We start from the raw sequence: 15,668 nt of genomic DNA on the forward strand, positions 1-15,668 counted from the left end.
AATTATTTTTAATGGATTCGTACAGAACAAAACAAGAAGCAACAGCATTTACATGTACTTATATTTATTAAAATAAATATTCTACCGAACATTCCAAGTATATAAAGATGTATGAAACATTTGTCGAGCTGATACTCTACTACTGCTGCTTCGTTTTGCATACACGACGCTGATTATGCACAACACCACATGGTAGTTTCGCTAATAGATAAGGCATCCCGGGTAGCATTTTGTCGAGTGGTTGGAATTGATTCGCTTCAATAATTAAAACCTTTGAAAACGTGGCGCTGGCATCACGTCCCCCGCCCCTTGGTGTCTGCTCCACTACTTGGTGGCCAACTTTTCCCAACAATGATCACACACGCGCACCGGTTTGCTGCTTCCGTTCGGTGTCCCGGATTGCTGGTGATCCGGCGCACCCGTTCCCCCTAGCGCGGCCACGTGCTCCGAGCAGCTGGAGCAAAATATCTTCCCACAATTACGGCAGTGATGCTTTCGGCGCGTTATGCTAAACTCCTTCTCGCAACCGGTGCACTTCGAAACGACCTTATCCGGTGTCCAACCGCCGCCAGTGCCACCAACACCCGATTCACCCCCGTCCCCTTTGGTGTGGTCGGAACTGTGCTGACTTCCTCCGGCACCTTTTTCTTTTAGCTCCGAGATCTGTAGCTTGCTGACGCTCAGCTGTACGCCCAGCTCCTCCAGCGTCCGCTGATCTTCGGCCCACTGACTGCGAAGCTTTTCCAGCTCTACGTTGGCTTTTCCGAGTTGCTGAGTGGATAGAGAGAGAGAAACGGGAAATAGATTATATTTTGTTTTATGCGCAAAACTAACCGACGTGTCGATGTACCTTGGAATCATCCATCAATTGTTTCACCTGCAGCTGTAGATCGCTGATCGCTTCTTTGTGTTCCATTTCCTTCTCCTGCATAGCCGTTCGCCACTCGCGCTCGATGCGCAGATCTGCTTCGGCCCGGGCGGCTCGCTGCTCGCTGGCGATCACTTGAAGCGACAGTGCCTGAGAGGATTCTTGCAACGCGTTCAGGCTCGCAGTTTCCGAGCTGTATCTGGGTGTTTGATGAATAAAAGGAACAATTTTAATAGATACGATCTTTTAAAGGCTTTCTCTAACAAATACTAAGGGGAGTGTGTAAGGTTTTATGACACAAAGGGAAGGTTTTAGTTCAACAGTGCTGCTCTACCACATTGAATTGAGTTCTTGTTTGTTTGTTTTCGTCCTGAATGCATTTTAATGTTCTGGAACTTATCACCAGATCGATTTGTTTCAACGATCGATCGTTTCAACGAGTATAAGAAATGTAGTATAACCAACCAATAGACCGTATTGCTGCTGTACCTAATTTTCCCACTCTATTGAGATACGTTTATCCTTCTTTTTTGTCTGAAGTAAGGTCCTTCGTAGAGACACTCCAGTTTGTGTTATTTTATAACTGGGAGACGACCCAAATGAGAAACGATCCATGTCTGACCTAGTCGGAGTCCAACAAGTTTACCATTTTTCTTTGATGTAACGACGTATGATGCGCGATCATACTAAACCTAGCGCTATATAAGGTCCCTAAGCCTCGAAAATAAGATAGTTAGGAATCCTAGCTACACGAAGAAACTGGCGAAAGAGACTCAAAACCTCTATTTTAATCACGAAAACAACAAAATATGAAGGAACGCTGGATGATGTCGACAAGAATCGATCCCGTCCGGCATTGTAGGAGTCGACACACGTATCGCTAGACTAGCCACATTGTACATACGGTTTGTTCCCGAGATACCACCAGGTTTACGCGTTCCCGAGGATTCCACGTAACTCGAATATCCGCATAAGGCGAATTTCACGTTTTTCAGGTAAAATATATTTGATTACCGAATGTTTTGATTAAATTTAATACTTTTATACACTTCATCATTCATCTGATACGATTCGTGCAAAAAATGCGATATTTCTGGCTTTTAAACAGCTTAAATTTGTAGCAAAAATGCAATTCATTATGACATTCTTGAAGCAGATTGTAATGATTTTGACATTTACTGACATTTGTTCTGTTAAATTTAGGAGAAAAAAACCTCGTACCTACGAATCCGCGTAGGTCGAGAACCGCGTAACTCGGGAACATACTGTTCAAGCTTTCATTAGAACAAAATATCTTCTTCTTTGGCACAACAACCGCTGTCGATCAAGGCCTGCCTGTCACTAGTGAAGTGAGCTTGGCTTTCAGTGACTTATTGTTACCATAGCAGGATAGTCAGTCCAACATATGAGGGCACGGTCTATTCGGGACTTGGACCCATGACGGGCATGTTGTTAAGTCGTACGAGTTGACGACTGTACCACCAGACCGGCCCAAGAGCAAAATATAGCTTGGTTTAAATTGACCAAAACTTTTAAGTAGTATCTTATATATTACTACGCAAGTTACCCAAAACTATCGATTTACATCACTTATCATTGCCACACGATCTACATATATTAGTCGGAATTTATTTCGAATGCACGTATGTGTTAATGGAAATAAGGACTTTCTTCTTCTTCTTCTTTGGCTCAACAACCGATGTCGGTCAAGGCCTGCCTGTACCCACTTGTGAGCTTTGGCTTTCAGTGACTAATTGATTCCCCCCCATAGTAGGATAGTCAGTCCTACGCATGGCGGGCGCGGTCTATTTGGGGATTGAACCCATGACAGGCATGTTGTTAAGTCGTACGAGTTGACGACTGTACTACGAGACCGCATAATAAGGACTTTATTTACGTCAATAAAACTAAGAGAATTTTATTTAATTTTATTCATTTCTTTCGAGGTCGGACATGGATCGATTCCTATTACCAACATGTTTCAACTAGCCAAGTCTTTTATATGAATATCAATGTGCCATATAGAGCTAAAGTGCCAAAAACAAATGTTAGGCCAACCCAAACCAATTACAGTTGTGTGTAATAATAGGAATGTTTTTTTATGTTACTAACGTAACTAAAAATATCAAAACCAAGTTCCAAAACGTAAATTATTATTTCAATTAATGTGTTAAACATTAGTTTTAATTTATTTATTTTGGCGCAGAAAAAATCAAAAACAAATAAACAAAAACTGAAGAAAAAAAACCAACTTCTATCCACAAACTGAAGAAAGTGTAATTAAAAACATAATTATCAAAATACAACACCATTTGTACCGTATTTTGTACAGCTTTTATTAATCTTTGACTTGCAGCTGTTTCGGTTATCTATCCCAATAACGGAAAAAAACAACAATAGATACTGCTATTAATTGCTGTAAAAGCGCTTCGTTTTACATATTTGTCAATCGATCACACAACTCTCGCTACAGGATTTATGGAATAAATAAAAGTGTGGTTTTCATTTTTATTTATATTTCTCGTACAATCGTAACATAATGAACTTTATTGACAGATGACCATTCTGGTGGTTCAGAACAGAAGCTACGGTTGAAGCTACGGCAGTTAATACGTTGTAGCGAATTATTATTTAGGACTTCAGGAGACAAGAACTCAATTCAACTGTGGTACTTTACCGTCGGGTTAAAAGCATACTGCATAATGATAGGTTAGACAGTAAGTTAGGCAGCAAAAGGCATCGTTATTAAGTCTACTTGGTAAATTAACGTAGCAATAAGAACATAGAAATATAGTTTGGTTTGCGTACTTTTTCTCCAGCTGCGTAATTGCACTGGCCATCGATTCGCGCTGCGTTTCCATCCGCGACATTAGCTCAGTTTTGTGCTTCAGCGACGCTTCGCACTCCTACAATAAGAATATATGGGGTGGAAGTGGATGTTGGTGTATACATAAGTTAGTTTATAAACACCATTTTTCGCTCATTTGCTGTTTTATTATTATTATTATTATGATGTTGTCGATCCCCTTTGCGCTTCCTCATCTTCCTGGGTACGAGTGCACGGATTGGTTACGCTAAACCGAGGGATCTGATGCTTCCTAAACCTGTTCAATGTGATCTCAGCCAAGCAGTCTTCAAAAAGGTGTGTGTATTTTAATAAATTAATTCAGCAGACGCCCTCCCCAAACAAAAAGTCGAAAGATTATTCGCTGGGTAGTTTAGCTTCACTCGATAGATCCGCAGTTCGTTCGCTGTCTGATGGCTTTCCACCAAGTTCCACCTTCGGAGGTGATGATAGTCTTTTCTGCAAGTCCTGCACCGACTGCTGTCCTTCCCCTGATACCCCTTTTAACGCAGTGTTAGACCCTTCGGCAGGAGCTGTAGTTGCAGCAGCAGCAGCAGTAGTAGCAGTGGTAGCAGTGGTAGTAGTGGTGCTTGTGGCGCTGCTTGCAGATCCGGCAGCCGTTGTTGCTGCGGCTGCTGCCGATGCACCGACTGACGGAGATTTCCTCAGCTTGTTCGCATTGAAGGGAGGAATGGTGCCGATCTTGAGGTGCGGTTTCTTATTCGGCGGTCCCACTAGCCCACCCCCGTACGTTCCGCTACCTGACGGAGACGAAACGCCACCCCCAGTGAACGAGTTGAGTGTGCTGATCTGGGAATCGGTCATTGCATCGGCCGCACCCTTCCGTTCCAGATTTGACAGTATTTTCCCGATCTGTGATGCTTTGATCTGTAACCGCGATACCATCTCACCCTTCTGGGTCAATTCCAACTCGCATTCCTGGATCGGTGGCGGTTGAAGAGACGAAAATAAGAGGATATACACACACACACATTTGAAACCTACTCCTTTCAGAAGCCCGCCAGATGCCCCGAGAGCGATTTTAACCAAGGAAGAAATAACAATCTCAAGCCCCAAGTGATCCCAATGCTTTGGAAGTGATTCGTGATACAAACCTGTGTAACCCCATAGTTTCCATACCCAAAGCCCTGATATTACCTGTAGCTTACGGTACATGTCGAGATTGATCGACTTGATATCCTCGAGCTGGCGACGCAGCGACACGATCGTATCCTGCTTTTCGTGTATATCCTTCTCCAGCAGCTTCATGGCCATTTCCGTTTCCGCTTTCAGCGATACCTAACAGAACAAGAACAGTCGAACAGAGAACAAACAGGCATGGTCACTAGCGCACATTCGTTTCGCCATTGTCAAGGAGCGGAACGAGTCACTAACTTGAAGATCCAGCTCCTTTTCGATTTCCTGCCGTTTTTTGCGCTCTTCCGCCAGTGTTTCCGCCATCTCGGGATCGAACCGGTCCAGCACGTTCGTCTTGTCCTCGATCGGGTGCCCATGCTGGGACGCCCTTCGGAGGGCAGCATTTTCGGCCTGCAGCGCCATTAGGCTGTTCCGTGCGATTGCCAAATCTTCCTTCATGAGCGCGTTGGTCGTGGTGAGTGATTCAACCTTAGCCTGCAGGTTCGCCACCGTAGCACTGTGGGAAAGGCGATCAAGTTTCACGAATGAGTTCAACCAATTGCCTGTACGATGTGTTGCGCCCTTACTTGAGATGTCGGTTCAGTTCTTCGATGTAGTTCTTCTGGTCCAGCACGGCCGTCATGGCACCGGTGGCACTGTCATCGATCCCACCCCCAACACCACCATTGTTTTCCTCGTCCGGGCTGTTGCGAGAGCTGGAGCGAAGGTACAGCGAAAAATCGATCACACCTTGCTGCGAGTCCAGGTCTTCCTCCTTCACGCACAGATTGCAATCGATCACATTCAGGCCCACGAGAATGCCGACGATGATAATTATCTAGAATGTGAGAAACCACGCGGAGATACAGGAGATGATGGCATAGACGATCCGGGGTCGGACTGGCGAGAACTGGTTACCATACCTCATCGCTCAACATTAGCGCGTGCGGTTCGTAATACTCGGCTAGCGAGTCATCCCGATGCTCGATCAGCACCTGCAGATAGTCCGCAAGCTTCTTTTGCATCAGCGCCAAACGCAACCACGCTCGGGCGCGTCCCATGTGCGTTCGTACCGTGGGCAGATCGCGCACGGAGGAAGTAATATCCATCGCTTCAACGCAGTACCGCTCGACGCTTTGTAAAATGTCCCACAGCTCCTTTTTGGGTCCCAGCAGACCCTTCTTTGGCTTCAGCCCATGGCGCAGAACGTGCTCTAGTACGATGAAAAAGTGCTGCAGCGGAAGGTGGTCCGAGTCGAGCATGCGGCCAAAGCGCAGCGACTGCTCCAGCAATTCCTTCACCACCAGTTTGCATATCTTCACCAGATTGCTCCGCTCGATAGAGGCCGGATCGCGAGCTGTCGTGCGTTCCCGTACAACATGGAAAGTAAAAGGAAAAATACGTACATGCACAAACGCTTGTCAGAGAGGGCGGAGAGTTGGGATTGTTTTGTCCGATTGACAGCATCGCAGTAGCCATGCGTTTCTCTACGATAACATCGATTTGACAAGTGTCCACGCCACGCAAACAAAACTCAAACTTGTGCTACCAGTCCCAGCTGCACCGATGCAACTGATTTTCCGGGGAAACTAACGCTAAACGAATGTTGGGGAAAAGTGATGGAAAACAGAATATCGTCCAAGAATGATTGTGTAGCAGTATGGCATTGAATTTGTTAACGGTGAACGGTCCCAAATGTACCCGCCCGATCAGTTTCCTGTTGATCTTAGCAATTAGTAGTGTGATGCTACCAGAAATCATCTGCACCCAGCCTTCTACGAGCAAAGTAGAAAAGATCGTCGACGATCTTTTCGAACTAACCAATAAACCGCTGTTAGAACGGTCCTGTTTCACGGCGGAAGATTTAACGGTGATGCAAGCAAAGCGTCATTACGAGGTAAACCGCAATTCAAAACTTCAGTACAATGGAGTACTAATGAATTCAGTGTTTTGATCATTTTTAGCAACTCATACCCGACAGTCAGTCAAACTTTGAACCTCTTAGTGATGACACAGTCACACGACAAATGGAGTTTATCAGCCAATTAGAAAATAGAACCATTGCAGCATTCAACGATTCCAAAGTCCAAAAGCTAATGCTAATAGCCTTTGCGGACGCTTATGGAGCATTTCTGTTTGGCTATTTTATACCGGTGATGAAATATTCTTATTACGGTGGTTTTGTAAGCTATTTTGTAGCCAACGGAGCAATACAACGTTTGAGGAAATATGAAACATTGTTCAGGCATAGGCCAACCAACTGGAAATTTTACGACCTTGATCCATCCCACTTCCTTAGCAAAGTAGAACCAGTAAATGAAAAACAGTTCAAAGTTGATGATCACAACTGTCACCAATCACTATCAGCAGGATTGCTGACGCCTACCCTGGAAATAGATGTTGAAAGGCAGGAGCTATTGCTTATATCTATACCACATTACACCAACGCAACAGTTCGCAATCCAAAATCGAAAGATTCTAGCCGAATGCTGTTGAACTACTACATTGAAATCGTCAAGTGTTTTGGAAACAAAAAGGACCAACTAGCCACTTTTCAGCGAGAGCTTTCAGATTGGTTGTCCTACCATATGGAATACATTTTAACAAACGACACCCTTCTCTATCCTGCCTTCGAGGGTGTGCTGCGAATAAAGAAAAGCATAGAAGATGTGCGTAAGCTTCCCAAAAAATCAATCACAAAGAGTAATGAACATTCCGGTGAGGACGATATTGTCTACGAAGACGACACACCGTTCTTCGAAAGCTCAACTACATCGGATAATCCAACGGAAATGTCGACACTTAAAAAACTATCTATCTGGACTGGCTGTAGCTTGGCCGTGTTGCTGGTTGTGTATATGGTTTTCAAAATGCAACAGAATCGAAAAATTATCTCCAATAATCGCTTCACACATGGACGTAGAAAAACACTGCCGAAACGAAGGGCTTCCAGCATCCGAAAGCTGTCTAGAACTGCCAGCGAACAGGAAGATATCACTGTTTATGATCGTTTTAAAAGCGGCAATATCAATAGTATTTGCAAGGTACGATTTTGAACTCCACAAACGCTTAACAAATATGTTTCTTATTTCAGATTCGAAAATCAAGACCAAACAGCACCGAAATACCTCTATCGCGAGATTCATTCAACGGATACGACCAAGAAGCTGGAAATCGGGTGCTAAACATTACACGCCCATCAAAACGGAACTGATGGATGTAGAAGCCAATGATGATCACTTTTCACCAAGACAGCAACGCACCCCGAAAAGTGACGATCCTGAAGCAGGACCATCAGGACTCAATAGAAAACAGGGACCCCACTTCTGCAGGTGCATTTCATGTATTGGAAAGGAAATTTCAGATCAAGATTCGGACGAATCAACCACACTGACCGTGAAGTACAGTGGAAGTAACGATAATTTAAGACCATCGAGCAACAAAAAGACAAAGAATGTATCGTCCGAATAAATAAGTAATGCCTATACTGTACCAATGCTGGAAAGGAGCACCTGCCACCTACAAAACTACCAAGGGAGTGGGAATGATTCAAAATTACAGCCGCACTGTCAAGCAACAATCAAAAAGTAAAGTAAGAGTATAACAACTCAACGAACTCAACTGATATAAATTGCATTGAAGACGTGCACATTCATCTACAGGATTTTTCCCCCGAAATCCAGCAAGAATGTATCGAAAGGCTTCTTCTATTGCAGGGAAAATTAAATGTTTCAAGCAAATGCAGAGAGCATTAAGCCAATGTCTAGAATCGTGCCGAATGGGTTTAGTCAGGAGAAGTTTCAATTCGGTTTTCGAAACCTTTTGAGTGCCGTTTGAAGGTGCCTATCTTAATACTGCAAATTATAATACATCCAATTAGTGTGCTTCCAATCCAAAGTACAATTAATTTCCAAAATCTACAACCAGTTTTGACACTAGTATGGCGTTCACACTTTTGGTACTTTGTGTTGACAACACACAAGGAAAACAAACCATCACACGATATCTAAGTGAAAATGGAAATAGACATAAAAAAAAATCCAGAAATCATATCATAACCATACGAATAAGGATGATAAAGGAAGAAACAGAAGGATTTGATGAATGTATGTACGTGTGTGTGTGTGAGTTTGTTGTACAGAAAAAAGGCACCTACAGTAGTAGTTAACCCAATCGCGCTCGATAATCTTCTCTTCGCATTTTACGTTCTCTATTATACCGAAACTATTGAGTGCGTTGCAGTCACTGGTTCCTCCGCCCGCACCACCTCCGCCGCCGCCCAGCGCATCGGCCCCGCCGCTGCCGCCGCCGCCACCGCCCGCCTGGCCGTCTTTGATATCGAGATCCTGCAGCTCCTTCAGACAGAGCCACTCGCCGTCGACGGTGACGCGAAAGTTGCACAGATAGATCGTGTCCTGGGCGGCGGTATCGCTGACGCTGCCCCCGCCGGCCACCACGCCACCGTGTCCGGCCGTCCGCAGCTGCCCACCCGGTAGGCGGTGGTGTCCATCGCCGGCCGACCCGGTGCCGGCGGGGATGGCACGGGGCAGCGTAATCAGGGTGGCACCCGGTCCGTGATGGTGTCCATCTCCGTTGCCGTTCTTACCGTTGATCCCGGCCGCCGCGCTGCCACCGGTCGACGCACCGACGCTGCCGACATTGCTGGCGGTGGTGGAGGAGGAGGAGGAGGAGGTGGAGGTGGTGGTGTTGTTGCTGGCGACCGTCGTTTGATGATGGTTGTTCGGCTGTGCAATGCCCAACGCACGCATTTTGGGCTACGGTTCGCAAAACGGGTGGTGGTCGTCCGTCGTGTAAAAAAGGGGTAAGAAACAGGACAATTAACTCAATGCGGAAGAGAACGTAAATCCATTGCAGTAGGCACAGGCAAGCGAGCAGGCACGGCAAAGGGTCTCTCGGTAGAGCAGTTAAGTTTGGAAATTAAACGTCGAACATTGGCTCTTAAATAGTGAAAACAAGTTCCAAACATGTAGGACAAGTACATCACATTGTAGGCTACACGTTAGTGCGCGTGGAAGACTTCTATACTTTTCGTTTTTTGCATTGCTTCTTTGTTTGTGTTGGAAACGATTCAATCCCAAGATAATTATCTACTAGAAACAGCCCTTTCTCTGGGAACCTTGGCTCTTGACCTTGGTCTTTAATTGAGAACTAACTAATGCATGAACGATACAAGTCAAATAATGCTGAAAATAGAAGCTACCTAAACTAAATGGTCTATGTTTTGTTCTTTACAGGAAAATGTATGTTACTTTCTTCCAAACTGCTTTTACTGACAGTCACACTATCGCTTCCGTCACGTCGACGCCTTCGTCTATCGAAGGAGCCCACAGAGACATCGCCGCTCGCCAATGCCGTGCTTTTGTATGCCGGGGGTACGGGAAGGGATACCCTTTAATGGCTACTTACAGTGCGATTTACGGAGCCTAACGGGTGACTCAGCAATGTTTCCGTTTTGCTGCTGTAGTTAAACTGTCCCGTGTCGATTGAAATATTTTGCCGTCTGGTAACGCACTTTCGTTCACCCTTTGTCGTCACGAGGACGGTATTGCATTGGAGCAAATGGGCACTTCAACACCAACGTTATCTAGTCGGTGTGATATTCTCCTTATCCAACCGTATCCAAAATACACACAATTACTGCATATTGTTGCCCTAAACCAGCGTACAAATTACCTTGCAGTCTGGCAGAACTACACCGCGGCCGTTCTGCATTGGCTAAAATTATCGATTTTTCACCAAACGCAACGCCTGCTGTGGTACGAACGCTAGACCACCGAGCGTGGACAGACGGATTGAATGAAACTGTAGGGCAGCTGCAGAAGAAACCAACTACCAAGGGTTTGACATTTGCACTATGGGACGGTGTTGTGTTGTGTACGACGACACAGAAAAAGGACATGCGCAATCGCATGTCTTCTGAATCCGCCAACGCGCTCCATACCCACCGACCGGTTCCATGTACCGACTGCTTCCTGTTACTTTCCCTCGAGAAGAAAGGGTAGTAAACAAAACAAACGCACAGCGATGGGTACTACACACACACACACACGCACATGCACAGAGGGAAGAATGAAAGCCAGAACCGTTCCACACATCCTCATGTTCGTGTAGTGCCGGTGCAGTTGGAAGCATCGTTTGTTTACGTTCGAGGTACGGTGTTAGATGTATTGGTAGGCAAATTTACACGCAACGGTGTAACTCACCAGTGGCAGTGAGGACAAAGAGCGCAATTCAGGCGGAAAGGTATTGCAGCAGATGCACTTTTTATGTAGGACAACTGGCGTAGCCTCCCTTCCATAGAAAAGTACGTGTGCGGTGCAAGAAAATGTGTTGCTTGCATGCATGTGAAATGATTTAATGATGTGATTAAAAGCGCAGGTATGATATGAATGAGAGATTACAATTTTAATCAGTATTTGTACGATCCGTAACGTACTGAATGGCCATGATTTGAAATACATGCAACTTTACACTTAATTCTAGATAAAAAACAACACGCTTATCGCTCTCGCTTGATAAGCTTTCCGGGATAGTATTTATACTTTCGATGATAATGGAATCAAGGATAAGCACACCCAACAACTACACACATAAGTGAAAAAAATTTCAAATATTCAACAAGTATACACAATCGAATGAACTTGTGTGCGACTATACTGTAGCTCTAGAGTGGACGCGATCGATGCCATACTGTCCATTAACTACCCGATGCACCCGGCAAAAGCCGCACACACTGAAACACTCCCTCTCACAAACACACCCAAGTATTAGCTCCAAAGTGCACACGACGCGCTCGACAACGATTGGTCGATACAGAAGAGCATCTGACATCGTGACGAACGGTAGAAAAGCACACTCCCATGCACGATACTGCGATAAGACAACACCTCGACCGCTTTTGCTATCGTACATCGGACGGCGATAAAGCGCCACCACCGTGAAGCGGCCGCGTGTCCGTCCGTGGGGTAAAACCATGCAACGTCAGCCAGTTCTTTCGCGAACCCCGTCCAGCGCACAGCTGACAGAGCAGTTTCCCCGGTAGAACAGAGCGGCTGACGAACAACGGCAATGCCACAGCAAAAGCGTGTCCGGTTTAAGGAGGATGAGCAGCAGGTGAAGAACCTGCACCATCTCGAAAGTGGTGCAGTGTACGGTGCCCTGCTGGTTGTGGTCGGATGCGGGCTACTGACGAGCTATCTAGCCACCCGGCTGCCCCCAGCACTGACGGTGGGAGATTTGGAGCGCGCCCCGAACGCTTTCATAGCGGAGCGAGCATGGGCCAGCCTAAAGACGCTCAACGACCTTGGACCTAAACCAGCGGGAAGCCAGGCGAACGAAGTGTTGGCGTACGAATTTCTACTCAAAGAGGTTCAGCGCATCAACGCGTCGAAGCACGACAGCCAACAGCTGGAAGTGGACAGCCAGACAGTGACGGGAGCGTTTAGCATCTCGCTGCTAAACCAATCGATGACCAGCGTGTACCGGAACGTGCAGAACCTGGTGGTACGACTGACCGGAAGCGATGTGCGCCAGCATGCTTTGCTGCTGAACTGTCACTTCGACACGGTGGCAAGCAGCCCGGGCGCTAGCGACGATGGTGCCAGCTGTGCCGTGATGCTGGAAATTCTGCGCGTCCTGTCCCGTCGACCGGTGCGTACGCGCCACACGGTAACGTTTTTGTTCAACGGTGCGGAAGAGACTATGCTACAGGCGGCACACGGCTTCATCACGCAGCATCCGTGGGCGGCTGACGTGCGCGCCTTTCTCAACCTGGAATCGTCCGGATCCGGTGGCAAGGAGGTACTGTTCCAGGCTGGGCCCCACCATCCCTGGCTCATTGAGGCGTACGCGCGTGCCATCCGCCATCCGTTCGCACACACCGTCGGAGAGGAGATCTTCCAGCTAGGCCTCATTCCCTCCGATACGGACTTTCGAATGTTTCGCGATTACGGCGAGGTGCCCGGGATGGACTTTGCCCACATCGCGAACGGGTACCGGTACCACACGCGCTACGACTCGATGGATTTTCTCTCGCTCGATGTGCTGCAGCGCACTGGCGACAATGTGCTCGCCCTGACGCGCGATCTGGCCGAGAGCGATGAGCTGGCCGCGTCCGACCTACCGGTCGGGGAGACCGTGTTCTTCGACTTTATCGGACTCGCGTTTGTGCATTACTCTGCCTCCAGTGGCCGTTTGATTAATCTGGCAGTGGTGGTACTTTCCCTTATCGTGCCTTTGATTTGCTTTGCCCGTGCGCGCTTCGATGACGTTCTGCGGGAAGTTATCGTCGGATTGGTGGGCACCGTGTTTGGGACCGTTTTCAGCATCATCGCTTGTACCACCATTGCGCGCCAGTTGGACTTTTTCGGAAAAAGCATGACCTGGTACACGAACACCCATCTGATCTTGGGACTGTACTGCTGTCCGGCACTACTGTCGCATTGTTTCGTGTACCTATTTCTGACCACTTTCTACACCAACAGTAAGGTAACCAGAATGTCTACACACACGTAACGCATTGCTTTGGAGCATCATCGCATACGTTTTATCTCGTTGTACCTATTTGCAGAGCAATCTGTCGCTCGGTCAAATGACCCAGGCCCGGCTGGTTGGTGTGAATGTGTTCTGGAGTGCGGTAACGCTTGCCGCTACCGTGGCCGGCTACCGAAGCGGCTACATTCCTATGGTGCTACTCGTCTGCTCTCTTGCGTCTTCCACGCTGAACCTGCTCTTCAACGCAAGTCGAACGCATCGGGCTTGGATGTACATTCACCTAGCCGGCCAGCTGCCCGCACTGCTCTGGGCCACTAACTTCTACAACGTGCTCATTGCACTGTTCGTACCAATCACGGGCCGATTTGGAGGGTCGCGCAATCCGGAAGTGTTTATCGCGCTGCTAGCCGCTGGCGGTACGCTTCTCTGCTGCAGCTATTTAATTCCATTCATCGCTCAGCTGCGCAAAATGATGAATTTCACCGCCAAACTGTCAGCCATTACCGTGCTAACGCTTGTGCTGGCATGCTTAAGCCCTCTCGGAATGCCGTATCGGGATGAGAGTATGGCCACGGAACCGACCCCCCAGCGACACTACGTAACGGTGAGCTTGCGAGCGGGTAATGGCAGTTTTGGAACATTGTTTTCACTCCCATAATCCTTTCAGCACACTTTCCGAGTGTTTCACGATGAGTTCGGCCTGTACAAGAGCACCGACGCGGGATTCTTTTTCCAGGAGATGGATAGAAACACGCGTGCCACGATCGAAGAGTTCGTGGCACCGGGCGAAAGCCTCACTCCGATGCGTCAGATGGACTCGTGCCGGGCGGAGCTGTTCTGCGCGCTTCCCTTCTACTCTCTCTGGCATCAGATGCGTTTCAAGTGAGTAAAACCACCCACCATCATGCACGGGGCTAGATTCAAATGTGTCGATGTGTTCACAGCAATTACTGGCTGCCCGGACCCGAACCGCTCTACGATAACATGGTCACAATGGCTTATCTCGGCACCGAGCAACTCGATTCGCACACTCAGCGCTTGGTGTTCGCGATGGAAGGAAGCATACAGTCGTCGATCGTGGTAGGGCCGAAGGAGGGCGTACAGTTGGTCGGATGGTCGCTGCTGGACCATGTGCCCCGGCCCGCCAAGTTCGGCGGTCGGGAGGGCCATTTTGTGTTCATCACACACGGCCTGCCGGGCAAGGCGTGGAACGTGACGCTCGATTTGCGGTACGACCAACCGAAGCCTACCGGCGAGCTGGTGGACATTGTGGTTACGACCAAGTTCTGGGAGTACCATCACATGCATACGCCCGAGTTCGAGCAGCTGCTAGCAAAATTCCCTTCGTGGTCGCACGTCGTCCCATCGGTGGCGCTGGTGAGTGTGTTTCCGCTCTGATACCCGCTCCTGTGGCTCTGCAACTCACCGTCCCATTGGGGACGGGGATGGAACGGTTACGCTGTCCGTTCGATTATGTAAATTTTAATAAACCGATCGATAAATAACGTTTGACGGGATTGTTACACTCCTACGCTCCGCACTGATGGGGTGTGCTTGTTGTTTTGCACTTGACAGCATTCGAAAAGAAGTGGAAAGAAAGCCAACACATAGAACGGGTACTTACCGACCTGCTTCTTTCTACTTCCACCATCGCCATCGTTGGCCGACGGACTAGCGGTGGAGTACGATGCCAGCGAGCAGTAGCTCTCCCGGCGCGTTAATCCTTCGCGAATCGACGCCAGCGAGGGCGATTTACTGATCGGAGTGCTGGAAAGGGATTCCTCCTCGCTGGGATTCCTGAACAGAAGCCTATCGCTGCTCATCGTGGTACACTGATTTTTGTTATGATTGCTACACTACACTAAACACACTCACACCATGGCAAAGGGGATACTGCGATTGATAAGAACAATCACTGATCAAAACAATCGCACACACACACACACACACTGCGAAACGTGAATTTCGATAGCACCACAATCATCCACAGATACAAATGTGTACACACTTTCTCTCTGCGATGGTGTTAATATAAATTCACAGTAACACTCGCGGGACGTATTTGCACTTGTTGAACCCCCAAAAAACAATAGCTTTATTCGGAACAAATACGACCGATATGGACACAAATAGCGAACGTGCACTGTATTTTAAGGATAGATAATATAGATATGGTTTGATTTTATGGTTTCGTTTCCTATTCCTAAAAACCACCGCACAAAGCTACCGTCGAAGCTGAGGGACAACTTTTCCTGGCCCAGATGTTGCTGTAAATAAATAAAAACACGGACACTTGTCAGATTC

General features: G+C 47.4%; 3 protein-coding genes across 8 annotated transcripts; 2 read left to right on the forward strand and 1 right to left on the reverse strand.

The window, feature by feature from the left end:
* Positions 1 to 47: 47 nt before the first annotated feature.
* LOC120948041 (protein RUFY3) lies at positions 48 to 15,640 on the reverse strand. Of its 6 annotated transcripts, none has more exons than XM_049605703.1 (9): positions 15,592 to 15,631; positions 14,989 to 15,257; positions 5,774 to 6,207; positions 5,438 to 5,688; positions 5,109 to 5,367; positions 4,872 to 5,012; positions 3,677 to 3,774; positions 851 to 1,067; positions 48 to 771 (listed from the first exon to the last, which is right to left on the reverse strand). In XM_049605703.1, exons 2-9 carry the CDS (start codon positions 15,185 to 15,187, stop codon positions 325 to 327), a joined length of 2,046 nt encoding a protein of 681 aa, XP_049461660.1. In that variant the 5' UTR covers positions 15,188 to 15,257; positions 15,592 to 15,631; the 3' UTR covers positions 48 to 324. The 6 variants fall into 6 exon arrangements, with proteins under 6 accessions (XP_049461660.1, XP_040219944.2, XP_049461657.1 ...); XM_040364010.2 differs by lacking the exons at positions 14,989 to 15,257; positions 15,592 to 15,631 and adding exons at positions 9,007 to 9,625; positions 10,278 to 10,678; XM_049605700.1 differs by lacking the exons at positions 14,989 to 15,257; positions 15,592 to 15,631 and adding exons at positions 9,070 to 9,625; positions 10,278 to 10,677.
* Positions 6,214 to 8,978, forward strand: LOC120948045 (uncharacterized). Its single transcript, XM_040364013.2, has 3 exons — positions 6,214 to 6,747; positions 6,815 to 7,883; positions 7,945 to 8,978. Exons 1-3 carry the CDS (start codon positions 6,511 to 6,513, stop codon positions 8,319 to 8,321), a joined length of 1,683 nt encoding a protein of 560 aa, XP_040219947.2. The 5' UTR covers positions 6,214 to 6,510; the 3' UTR covers positions 8,322 to 8,978.
* On the forward strand, positions 11,787 to 14,873 carry LOC120948040 (endoplasmic reticulum metallopeptidase 1-like). The gene is made up of 4 exons (XM_040364009.2): positions 11,787 to 13,358; positions 13,441 to 13,968; positions 14,032 to 14,246; positions 14,309 to 14,873. Exons 1-4 carry the CDS (start codon positions 11,940 to 11,942, stop codon positions 14,760 to 14,762), a joined length of 2,616 nt encoding a protein of 871 aa, XP_040219943.2. The 5' UTR covers positions 11,787 to 11,939; the 3' UTR covers positions 14,763 to 14,873.
* Positions 15,641 to 15,668: the final 28 nt, after the last annotated feature.

Source organism: Anopheles coluzzii, chromosome 2, assembly GCF_943734685.1.
Source record: "Anopheles coluzzii chromosome 2, AcolN3, whole genome shotgun sequence".
In the NCBI taxonomy this organism is placed as follows: Eukaryota; Metazoa; Arthropoda; class Insecta; order Diptera; family Culicidae; genus Anopheles; species Anopheles coluzzii.

Bases quoted from the DNA above. Each gene is read 5' to 3' on its own strand.
- LOC120948045 (XM_040364013.2), top strand. From the start codon at position 6,511: ATGGCATTGAATTTGTTAACGGTGAACGGTCCCAAATGTACCCGCCCG. The intron at 6,748-6,814 runs GTAAACCGCAAT...GATCATTTTTAG, and splicing joins AAGCAAAGCGTCATTACGAG to CAACTCATACCCGACAGTCA. The intron at 7,884-7,944 runs GTATTTGCAAGG...TTCTTATTTCAG, and splicing joins TAAAAGCGGCAATATCAATA to ATTCGAAAATCAAGACCAAA.
- LOC120948040 (XM_040364009.2), top strand. From the start codon at position 11,940: ATGCCACAGCAAAAGCGTGTCCGGTTTAAGGAGGATGAGCAGCAGGTG. The intron at 13,969-14,031 runs GTGAGCTTGCGA...TAATCCTTTCAG, and splicing joins CCCAGCGACACTACGTAACG to CACACTTTCCGAGTGTTTCA. The intron at 14,247-14,308 runs GTGAGTAAAACC...ATGTGTTCACAG, and splicing joins TGGCATCAGATGCGTTTCAA to CAATTACTGGCTGCCCGGAC.
- LOC120948041 (XM_040364010.2), bottom strand. From the start codon at position 9,619: ATGCGTGCGTTGGGCATTGCACAGCCGAACAACCATCATCAAACGACG. The intron at 5,689-5,773 runs GTATGGTAACCA...CTCACATTCTAG, and splicing joins CGCTAATGTTGAGCGATGAG to ATAATTATCATCGTCGGCAT. The intron at 1,068-3,676 runs GTACGCAAACCA...TCAAACACCCAG, and splicing joins ATTACGCAGCTGGAGAAAAA to ATACAGCTCGGAAACTGCGA.